Raw genomic sequence first — 11,611 nt, 5'->3', positions numbered from 1 at the left:
CATAATCGAGCAGCCCTAACTCACGTGCCCATATGTACATTGAAGGGTTGATGGTCGCTGTAATTGTTTCCTGTCCATACTGGCTGTAAAGAGATCCCAAGTAATGGGGACAAAATCCACAAACCTTATTCCGAGCCAAAATGAACTCTTAAATTCAGCTGAAGCTAATATGAGGATTTAAAAATCTGAGATCGACAAATCAACAGGAAAGAGGGGACAGAGAGGGGATGACACGCAGCAAAGGGTCACATTTGGGAGATAAACCAGTGGCCGCTGCTCACATGGGAAGCCAGCTCTACCAGGTAGAGCCTTTTAAATACATAATTCCTACTTTGCATCCCTCTGTCCATAGTAACAAAAAGGGAATTTCACACTAAAAACTAACTTTATAACATATTCTAAGTCTAAGACAGACCACTGGAGCCTCATTATCTTAAGCTTGATTTTAGAACGCAGTGTTGCAGAATAAGGACTGTGGATTTTGTCCCCGATCACTCACAACACTTGTGGACAACAGGAACAATTGTAGCGGCCCATAATCTTTTCAGGTGCACTGGTATTAAGTCTTTGAATCTTTTTCGCCCCGGAGCAATTGGCTAAACGTTGATGATAAATGTGCCTCAGGGGTCAGATCTAACTGCAGGTTGGCTGTGTTGTCTTCCAGAGCCAGATGCTGAAGGCAGGACAGAACCAGAAGCACAGAGTCCCCCTACCCGTCCCTCCCCAGTAAAGTCCCTGTTCAGACGCATGAGCGACAGGCTTGTGAGGCCTGACTTGGGTTCCCCCAGCCCACGCGGCTGCTCCTCCCTTCCTTCTTCTCCTCCATCCTCTCCTCCATCCTCCCCAACGTCTTGTCCTTCCTACCCCTACACCTCCTGGAGGCTGCGTGTAGCAGGGCTGCGTAGAAGGCTCGGTTTATCAGACCCAGATCTAGCCGCCTCACCCCAGCCTCCTTCCTGTAACCCGATACTGAAACCTACATCCCCACGTGACCTGCACCTATCCCCCACCTTGCCTTGTCCCAAGCTCAAATCCAGCCTCATCCCCAGACACATCCCTTCTCCTAGCTACCATGAGCCCAAGCACCAACTCTAGTCCCTCCACTGTCAGTCCAGTCTACATGCCCCATGCTGACTCCCAGCAGTATGTCTCAGACAGGTGCTACGTCTGTTGCTTCAAAGGACCATTGGGTCCTGTGTTTGATTTACCTGCAGTAGCAGTAGCAACAGCAACTTTAAAAATCACAGGATTGAGAGGACAGAGAGAGAGCAGTTCAGCCGGAGAGCTACTGTAGACGGAAAGAGAGGAGAATCTGTGAGAGCAAGAGGGACAGACAGAGGTGGAGACGCACAAAGAAACGGCTCTTGCTGAAACATGGACTAGATTGACTGAGGGACAGATTGATTCAAGGGCACAGGGGAGAAAAATGGGAGGGTGAGGAGGAGAGGAGGTATTGCAGGAAGGAGAAAGATGTCTATGTCAGCACAAAAGAAATTGATGGAATTGCTTCATAATGCAGAGACGACAGGCAGAAAAAGTGCTGTACATGAGTGTAGAATGGAAAATAAAAATGATTAATTCTGCATCAAGCCCAATCGTAAGCTGTGTTAATTGTACATTGCATACTGCTACATTACAGCTGGTTTACCCTACAGTGTAGTTTCGTTATCTTTTGATAAATGGTGTAATGGAGAATGAATTCAGCAAGATTATATCAGGAGGCCTAGAAGCAGGCTAATGTTCATGACTGGAGTCTTTTGAATTATGGATTTAATAAGTTATTCCTCAGATTGTCAGCTCAGTTTACACATCAAGGCTTTGTCTTTGCTCCAGCTTGCCTCACACCTCTGCAGGTCTGTACAGCATCTTCCTTTCCCAAACACCTCGCTCATATCTGTTCACTGTTTTCTGTTTCTCTGTTTTTTCGCTGCCCTTATTCCGTCCTTTCCTCTCAGCACTCTCCCTTTGACCTCCCTCCTTCCATTTCTTTCTCCCTGTCTTATCAGCAGCATTAAGGCGCTTTTATCTGGGCTGTGCCAGGGAGGTATGCTCACCACACCAGGAATAGTAACCCTCCGGGAATTTACTCCTTTGAAAGTTTTTATCACCTCCTCCTCTCTTTTCCTTTCTTCTCTTTCTTTCTCTCTCCACTGTGTGTGTCTGCTGTATTTCTCCCCTGCCTGTTTCACATCTTTTTGTTTTACGCCACCCCTGGTTTTTCTCATCGACACAAGTTCACGTCCACACACACACACACACACTCCCCCCTCCTCCCCCTCCTGTATCATTCTGTGTCAGGAACACCGTGGCACCGGCTGTGTGGTGAACGTCCAGACTTGTCATCAACAAACCTGAGTGTTTCCAGAACACGACAACCTTCAACTGCTCGTCTTTTTCTCCATGTTTTTCTGACTCACACACTTGAGACATGTTATGCATACTGAAGACTGGTTTCATGGACAGCAGTTATTATTCATTGTAAATAAAGACTGGCCCCTTGCTTTGAGCTAGTGCACTGCTCATGCTTGTCCCCATACAATACATTTTATAATTTATATCAGAGATGTGTGTATCTATGTGCTGCAACCCAGTTCATAATGCTCCATACCTCACTGCAACGGCTGCGGTGGCTGCGGTAGCTACGGTGCGGTGAGTTATCGTGCCATACAGCGGCTCCAAAAATACCTGAAATATAAATGTGGTTGCAGTTGTAGTAGTAGTAATATTGATAGTGATCTGTCATGTCCTCCTGATCTTGTTGTTTCATCTGGACACAGTGTCGGGTTTCCCTGCTACCAGGAAGTAATGGATTGTTGCTGCCATCGTTGTCGTCAGGGATCATTATGTTACAAGGAAAGCCAGGACCTTGTCACGCTCCGTCATCATAATTTGAATTGTGCGTAATGAGGGGAGTTACTGTTACTGAGGAAGAGGATGTAATGAGAGTGTTGGAGCAGGTGCATGGGCGAGGGAAGGAAGTGTATAAATGTCCCATGGAAAAGGTGCAGCTCATAGCTCATCATTTTCTACGTATAAAACACATTTTAGGTGTTTCTGTGTCGAGATAAGTAATAGGGATTGTCTGATATGTATTTTTCAGGGCTGATACGGATAGTGATTATTATACAATATTATATATTGCAGTAAAAATGAGCTAAGAATATAGTGGGGGAGTGTAACTATGTACATTTACAAGTACTGTACTTAAGTGCAATTTTGAGGCACTTGTACTTCTCTGAAGTATTCCCATTTCTCTGTCTGTGGCACAGCAGTCTTCAGTGTTGATAGGCTGCTACTCGTGAACCAATCAGATGTTACTGTGTGCTGTGGGCGGGACATGGAGCGGGACTACAGAATAGTGACTATAGACTGAGAGACATCAGAGCTAAAGTGGCGCATTTTCAAATCGGTACCTCACCTGGTAGAGTGTGTGCCCCATGTGCTAAGGATGAGTCCTTACACCAGTGGGTTCGATTCCAGCCTGTGGGCCTTTGCTCCAATTTCCTGTCTATCTTCAGCTGTCACTATTCATCAAAGGTATAAAAAAAAAGTTAAAAAAACATTTGATATAACTATTCAGAAGAGATAATTGGTCTATCTTTAAGAAGTCGTTGGTGTCACGGACAGAGATAATGGTGTCAATAGCTGTGGTGTGGTCTGAATGCCTGCACATCCCACTTATTCTGAGCCATTAGTCCAGAGTTGGAGCACGATGCATGCAGTGTGTGAAGAATAGAGCACTGAGGAAGATGCTGTGTTCAACCATTGCATGCCAGTTTGCACAAGTGGTTTCCTTTCCTTAGGCAGAGTTCTCTGCCCCTTCAATGTCAGGATATAGATGTATTAGCTGTTCACCCCGTGTGTGCTTGGGTGTGTGTGTGTGTGTGTGTGTGTGTGAATTAGGAATGACTCCACTGCATGTGTCCTCGCTTGTGACGATGTGTGTTGGGTTGTCATTTTCTCCTCCATTGCTTCGCTTCCTTTGCTCCTCACTGACTCCATTCAAAGTGTGGGAAATCAAAGCAGCAACTGCATAGCTGGAATACCTAACCTGCGCAGAACCATGGCAAGTTCAGGGCTGGAGATTATGTTTATATTCAGGGTCTGTGAAGTATGCGTTAAGTATGATACTGATACACTGCAGGTGTGTCTTCTGTCATGGTTATCGTCTGAGGAGATGAGAAGCTTTGACAAACAGAGCTACTTTAAGACATATTCAACACGGGTTGCTGACAGAGTTAATCTGCAGTAGTTGAAGGGTTAAAAATAAAAGCAAAATCAAAGCGGCAGAGGCTGAGATATCCAGACTCTGTAATATGGGTTAAGGTTTAAAAACCCTGCATTCGACATTTCCCACGATGCAACCAATAGCATCTTTTCATGAGACCCTCTGAAATAAACACCCGTGCCTTTCAAATGTCACATTATTTCTATATTTTAGCCTCTCATTCTGATCGCCCGCACAAACCTAGGTGTGTATTCTGTTTGAGTGTTGGTAGGATAAACTGTATGACACTTCAAAGCTAGTTAACCAGATGCAAAGGGGAACTGACTTGCAGTGATCTTATCGGCATTGAGTCAATCTTTTTTTTCTCATCTCTACATTCATACAGACTAATAATGATAAACTGCACAAATGCACAATGGTGTTAATTTTACATGTAGTAAACACTTTAACTTTCTAGTAGATTCATTTTCTGTAGCATAAAATTAATTCTATTTGATATAAACTGTTACTTATGAGCTGTGGTCAAACCCGCAGCTTATATGACAGTTTGTAAGCAAGTGCTGTCCTGTATCGTCAAGAAAAACTTGTAGAAAAATGTCCTGGAATGGTCCTGGAAAATAATTTGTGCAAATCCTTGAAAATGTGTGCATGGGGCTGCAGCAAGAGTGTTTTTTTTTTTTACTTTCCAAGACTAAAAATAGAAGAATAGTTTACTCCTTGCAGTAGTAACCTAACCCTATCACTGTCACTTCCACAGCCAAGTAGCACTTCATACTACATTATTATACTACATTACAGACTATGCTAAAAATAGCACATGAATTATTTCCACACTGTCGAAGCCAAGATATTACTATATGTGAGCGAAGGGTCACGTTAGCGGCTTATTTGAAAACCTAAAAAAGAAATTGATCTTTTAAAAGATAAAGTGGAACTAGAGGAAAAACTGGTGGAAGATAAATGAGTTCTTAATGCCTGCATTGATTAGTTGCAAATTGGTCCATGAATGTTAAAACCGTTTAAACAGCAGCCTTATGCTAAATATCCTCTCAAATCTTGGCATCATAAAACATTCCTGTCTCCTGCCCTCATAGCTGACCTCTGACGTTTGTTCAGTGAATCATTAGCCAAACCAGCTGCATATCTGTACACTCTCTGGCAGCAGCATACCTCAGTCATGCTTCATGTATTCACAGAGCACAAAGTCGCAGGTGCAATTTAAGTTTCAGTATATGTACTACATTATGCAAAGCCCCACCCACCAGCAGACGCCAAATAACCTCTCCAGTGTCTTATACGCTGTAACCATTAGACATTAACCTCATGTAGCTTCAGCCATTAGCCCAGCAGCTCTTTCAGTGGCTCCTGTTGAGACGTTTCTGGTAGTCTGGTGGTGCCAACCTGTCCAAAAGGATGACAATAATGATCAGCTCACATTGATCCATTGTTGCCCGTTCGCTTTAACTGACCACAATCACTCAGTCTGTGTTGTCCAGTGTGTGATTATGGCACTATTGCTTTAACGGATAGACCGCTGATGGTGCTCAGATAGTCCTACAATGCCAAACACCTGAGGTCAAACACTTGGTGTGCCTGCATCAATAGGACAATGTCAGTAATAGTATCATGGTATAATTGGCCCTAAGTAGCCTTTTATTTTCCTCATTTATATGTCACAAACATTATAAACATGTATAGAATACCTACAGTAAATTATATGTAGATATATACAGATTCACATAAGTAAAGAAAAAAAGAAATAAAGAAGAAAGAAATTTTACATTTTATGAAGTCCCCCGGCTTATTACCTTTAGTGACATTGGGGTAGTCGAGCCTGATTTAAAAAAAATGGAAACAAAAGACTTTGTACTTTAACACAGGAGGAACAGTGTGTGTGTTTATATAGTGTGTGCCATGCCTATAGGCCTTTGTAGCCAATTAGACTGAGAGCTTTGCCTCTGTGCTGTAATGAGCTGTAATGTAGCTACTGTTTTTCCCGGTATTGGTTGACTCAGTGCTGCTGTTCATTAGTGCTCAGGCATCACCACTAACCAGAGATAAACCTGATAGACACATTTGCACTGTGTGTTTTAAAGTGAGGCCTGCTTGCAGATGTTGTCGTCATGTGTGCACATACTTACACATGCTGTGTTGGGGTCTGTTAGTGGCCCTGAGGGGCTGCCCTATTCTCTTTCCTCAACTATAACTCTATTGTAAGGTCTGCCCTTTCATATGCTGGAGATAGAGGGGGGGTTTGGATGAAAAGAAGTCTAGAAAGAGTGAAAAGAGATGTGGAGCGTCGCCTCCTCCTCTGCATGACTGCTCTGCAAGAACAACCCTTGTGTCAGCGATGGAGGGAGACGTGTGTGTGTGTGTGTACACCCGTTTTTGCATAATGCTTCTCTTTATGGCAGTGTTTACATGCATGGCAAGGGTAAGGCTTGCAGGAAGAACAGAACGGGATGCTCAGATGATGAAACTCGTGTTTCAGCTATTGTTGCTTTATTTCTTTTCTCATGTGGAGTTGGCCCATAAGGTCAGGGCTGGCAAAGATATAGTAAGCGTGTATACACAGGACTCGTGCCTCATGGGAACCGAAACGCGAGACTGTCGCTCTTTCTCGAGACAGTTGATCCTTTGTTTTGGTTTTCGGAACGGAGAGGGGAGTGGTGGGGTGCGTATCTGAACCTGAGAGCCGGAATCTTTATCAGCCACCTGAATGGATATTTTCCCAGATTACTCACCCACACACACCCACACACCCACCCACACACTCAGAGGAAGAGAAGTGTTCAGTGTGAGACTGCCAGAGCTTTATTTTTAGAGTGCTTTCATCTAAAAGCAGAGTTTACAAAGTGGTGAAAAACAGTAACAAGGTGAACAAGTTCAAAAGAAAGATGATAAAAATAACATCAGAAACAGACAAAAACTTGAGTTTATCAGGCAAATCGAGGAGAATGACAGTCACAAAGATGTGTGGTGTTAATGTTTAGCTGCGTGTATTATGCTGGTTAACTATTTAAGATCCAAGGTCCAGTGTTTCCCTCCCTTACCTGCCCTGCTCTAGTGTTAATGTCAGCCATGTTGGGTTAAAGTCTATAGCAGCTTGACAGTGTACACACTTCCTCCTCAAAATGTACATAACAAAGAGCAGGGTTTAATAATATTCTTGGTTCAGATGTGACCATTCTCTCATCTGAAACCGGTGACCAAAAATCTTTATGGGAGTAGGGAAATGCACTCATTTGCTTTGCTGAGAGTTTCGTGAGAAGATGCTTCCAGTCTCATATTTGTCCCTTAAATGTGAAGCTACAACCAGGAGGTTATGAGCTTAGCTTTGTGTCCTGTATTGTGTAAAAAACATTCCTGGAGGTGACGACAAGACTCCAGAAAGTCACTGTGCTTGGCCACAAAGCAGTACCCTGTGAAACCACCACAAAAAATAGATGTAGTGTGTTCGTTAGTGATCTTTGGAGGTGCTTTTACTTTTAGGCAAAGCCAAGTTAATGGTGTCCTCCTGCTTCCCTTTGTTATACTAGGCTAAGCTCACTGTCTCTGGTTGTAGCTTCATATTTAATGGACCAGTATGTGACTGGTATTGGGGTTATTGGGGTACAATCATTCTTTTTTCACTTGCCCCGTCAGGCAAATATTTACATTTTTACTTGACCCCATACAAATTATTTTATTTATTAGTGGTTATCAGACAACGTTTATATAGTTTATAAGTTAGGAAGTTGTCATGTTCATACACTGGTTTTGTGTGTGAGAACTGGCCTCTTTGTCTGTGTTTTGTACAAGCACCAGCAAGGCCCCGGAGGAGGGGTTGTTGGCAACTCTCTTAACTGCCATGCAAGTGAGATGCTGTCGGCTCTTGTCATGGCTTTTTCAGAAATGTGATGTGCCTTTGAATTACCCGGTTTTATCCACCTTGCTCTCAAATTTTCTCAAACGTGCCCGATTGGTACTGTGCATATGCGACTCTCAGCAGAGACGAGAAGGAAGCGAGATGGCCCTCATTAGCTTAACTTCCATTATCAGCTCCAGAGAATTTTCTTTTTCGATTTGCTAGATTTACTTACAAGCCTTGTTGTTGAGCCCAAATATGTATTTTCCCAAATGTCAATCTAGTCTTTCAAAAGCTGTTGGTCAGGAGCACAGCTTGCCTTTTCCCCCATTGTTGAGACGTAATGCCTTCATTGATTCATTCTATCCCAGGCTGAGAATAGAGAATTCAGATCTGTGACACAAACCATATTAAATCTATAATACCATAGGCACCTGCTGTCACCCACATGCCTTTGACCGTGACTGGAAGTTGGACCGAGCGCCCTTGGCTGGCGTGGCAGTTTGCATCAGTACGACCTGAGGGAAGTTCCAGGGATCAACATCTTGTGTGTATTCAGCACAGACACTCTGCAGGGATGCCTCAGGCTGAGAGCCGCTCCATTGCAAAGCATTCTTCATTCTCCTGAAGTACATGATGCAACAGAATGTCAGCCTGAATAACAACTTCATGTGTACTGAGCCCTGTTTGATGTTAATGGGAAATTAACTGGCTTTTGTTAACGTATGTCCTCCTTTGTTTCTCTCTTCCCTTTCTCTCTGCCACCTTTTCCTCTTTTTGTCTCTACGCCACATCTTTGTCCTCTCTTCCTCTTCTGTACTTCTCTTTCTCCACTTCCTCTATCTTTTATTTTGCAGAGGAAGCTGATTACACAACATTTGGTACCGACTCCCTGACCAGGAAGAGAAACCCAGTGCTTTCGGCGGTTCTTCTGCGGCCTGACACCAACAGGAAAAAGCCGCCGGTGATCATCAGCCTCCCCAGGGACTTCCGCCCCGTCTCCTCCATCATCGATGTGGACATTCTCCCTGAGACGCACCGCCGTGTTCGCCTGTACAAGCACGGCCAGGAAAAACCGTTGGGCTTCTACATCCGCGATGGCTCCAGCGTACGGGTCACTCCACAGGGCCTGGAGAAGGTCCCGGGCATATTCATCTCCCGCATGGTGCCCGGCGGGCTGGCGGAGAGCACCGGCCTGCTGGCGGTAAATGACGAGGTGCTGGAGGTGAACGGTATCGAGGTGGCTGGAAAGTCTTTGGACCAGGTGACGGACATGATGATCGCCAACAGCCACAACCTCATCATCACCGTCAAGCCTGCCAACCAGCGGAACAATGTTGTTCGCAGTGGAGGAGGAGGCGCGGCGTCCGGTAGCTCGGGACGCTCGTCGGACAGCGGCGCCAGCTACTATGGCTACTCATCGCAGGGTGGGGTCAGCGCCGCCGCCTCCATGCCGTCGCACATCATCCAGAACTTCCCCGCCGGAGAGCTGGAGAGCGACGAGGACGACGAGGACCTGGTGATCGAGGTGGGGGGCGAGGCTGAGCCCATCAGACGGGCCCCCTCCAACTACAGCATGCCCTCGCTGCCTCGCTATGAGCCGCACCTCAACCTCCGCACCGCCGCCACCTCCACCTCCGCTCTCTCCATCCATGCCAACGGGACCCTGCCAGCCAGCGGCAGCAGCGGATCGCTGACCAACGCCAATGCCACCTCGACCACGCCGTCGCCAGACAGAGCAATGGAGAGGCGGAGTCTGGAGGAGGATGGCACCGTTATAACTCTGTAGACTGGGCATTCACACACTAAACACTGGAAACCAGAGAGAGACAAATACTACTACACACACTGGTGGGAGTCGTGGGTCAGAAAAGCAAACACAGGAACGTCCTGTGCCATCACACAGCGACTGTACCTGAGAAGCACAAAGAAATGTGTACATATTTGATCTCAACACGACACCTAAATGTTTGCACATCCTAACATTTACACGTCAAACACTGCACCCCGTACTTTGCTCCTCTACATGCCAATGACCACGCATGTGTGCCATAGTGGTAACCCCCCTCCCCCTGCTGCAGGCACAAAAATGTCAGATGAAGAAGTGTAGAAAAAGTATAATTTGGTGCCCCCCTACCCTCCACTTTATTTTCTAAATCACTAGAAGCACTTGTTTTTACCCCAAAAACTGCTGAGCTTCCACTTTAGGGCACATATGAGACACCTCATCCTCACTGTTATTTCATTCTACCCCACATTACACACACTGAAGCAGGAATTTAGCTCAAGCTTTTATTGACAATCTGTGTTTTGGTGTTTGTTTTTTTCGCCTCGTCACCCAACACTCCACCTCCTGCACCACACTATGACCACCCTCCCTCCCCCCCGGTGACCACAGCATGCGATCGGTACACAGTTGCGGTACTTTCCACACAACGCGGTGCCACAACAATCGACCAAGTGCTGAGATCTGCAATAATACTGTCGTTTTTATTGAGGAGAAACCGCCTAAAAAACAAGTCTGGGTTCTTTGTGTTGGCTCAGATGCTTTTAACCACTGTTGTTAGCTGTTTTTGCCTCTCTTTACCTGCTGTGTTGATGACTGATAATGAAAGGCTGATTATTTTGATAATTCATGGGAGCAGCTTGTGTTTTATATTCTTTTAATATTTAGTTTCTTTTGCAACACTTCTTATCTCACAAACGACTGTATAACCAGTTTCCATCTGATCAACTGGAAAGTGTGAGTCACTCCAGAAAACTGCTCCTACCTGGGAATGAGACATCTTCGAATTAATTTCCCTCCTGTACTTCCTTCATATTGCACTCCCTCTCCTTTCTACGACAAGGGCTATTTCCCCTGCTGCATGTGTACAAATGACAAAATGTGAATGTGATTTAATTTCTTTGTTTGTTTGTTTTCTTCCTCTCCCATTCTTTCTGGACCATGACTCAATATATCTAATCTCAGTACTGTACAGTATCATCATCTCTGTTTTCTAGCCAGGCTCTGAGTTCACTTGGATGTGTCCTGAGACATTCACAGATGAAAAGTGTTCTCTCCAGTATTTCTGTCCCATTTTCTTTCTGTTTGTATCTTCATTCTCACTAAATCCAATTAATGCCACAGAATAACTACTTAAATGGGCCTAAATGGCAGATCAATAGCTGGACTTTACCATTATTAGCAAATATAACGTGAGATGTGGGTTGAGAGGATACATACAGTGACAACGTTGTGTTTTATAATAAGCCCTGGTCATATTTACACAAACACACATGCAGGTACAAACACTTTCTGTATTTGATAAAGGTGAGGCAGCTCTGTCTTATGTACAGTCTGCCTCAGCTCGGATCTGTATGTGCTATTTTCACTGAAGCTGTTTGCTTTCCTTGAAAAACCCCTAATGAAGCTGCAATGAACTTCCTTGCAGCAAAAACTTGATTGACAGATTAGGTCATTAAGTCCCCCTCCAGTCTAAAATAAGTTTTACTTCTTGTTCCTACAGTGTGCAGTCTAAATGCTGTCCGTGCAG

General features: G+C 44.8%; 1 protein-coding gene across 1 annotated transcript in view; it reads left to right on the top strand.

Moving 5' to 3' along the window:
• pard6b (par-6 partitioning defective 6 homolog beta (C. elegans)) overlaps positions 1 to 11,611 on the top strand; it is a 20,545-nt gene extending 8,934 nt beyond the window's left edge. The window contains exon 3 of the mRNA XM_035657347.1: positions 8,933 to 11,611. Within this exon, the coding sequence (XP_035513240.1) occupies positions 8,933 to 9,864 (932 nt within the window). The 3' untranslated portion in view covers positions 9,865 to 11,611. The remainder of the gene's footprint in view (positions 1 to 8,932) is intronic.

Source organism: Morone saxatilis, unplaced genomic scaffold, assembly GCF_004916995.1.
Source record: "Morone saxatilis isolate NCDOM2014 unplaced genomic scaffold, NCSU_SB_2.0 Contig15, whole genome shotgun sequence".
NCBI classification, from domain to species: Eukaryota; Metazoa; Chordata; class Actinopteri; family Moronidae; genus Morone; species Morone saxatilis.
The sequence above is the reverse complement of the archived record's forward strand: the minus strand, read 5'-3'. Positions and strand labels throughout refer to the sequence as shown.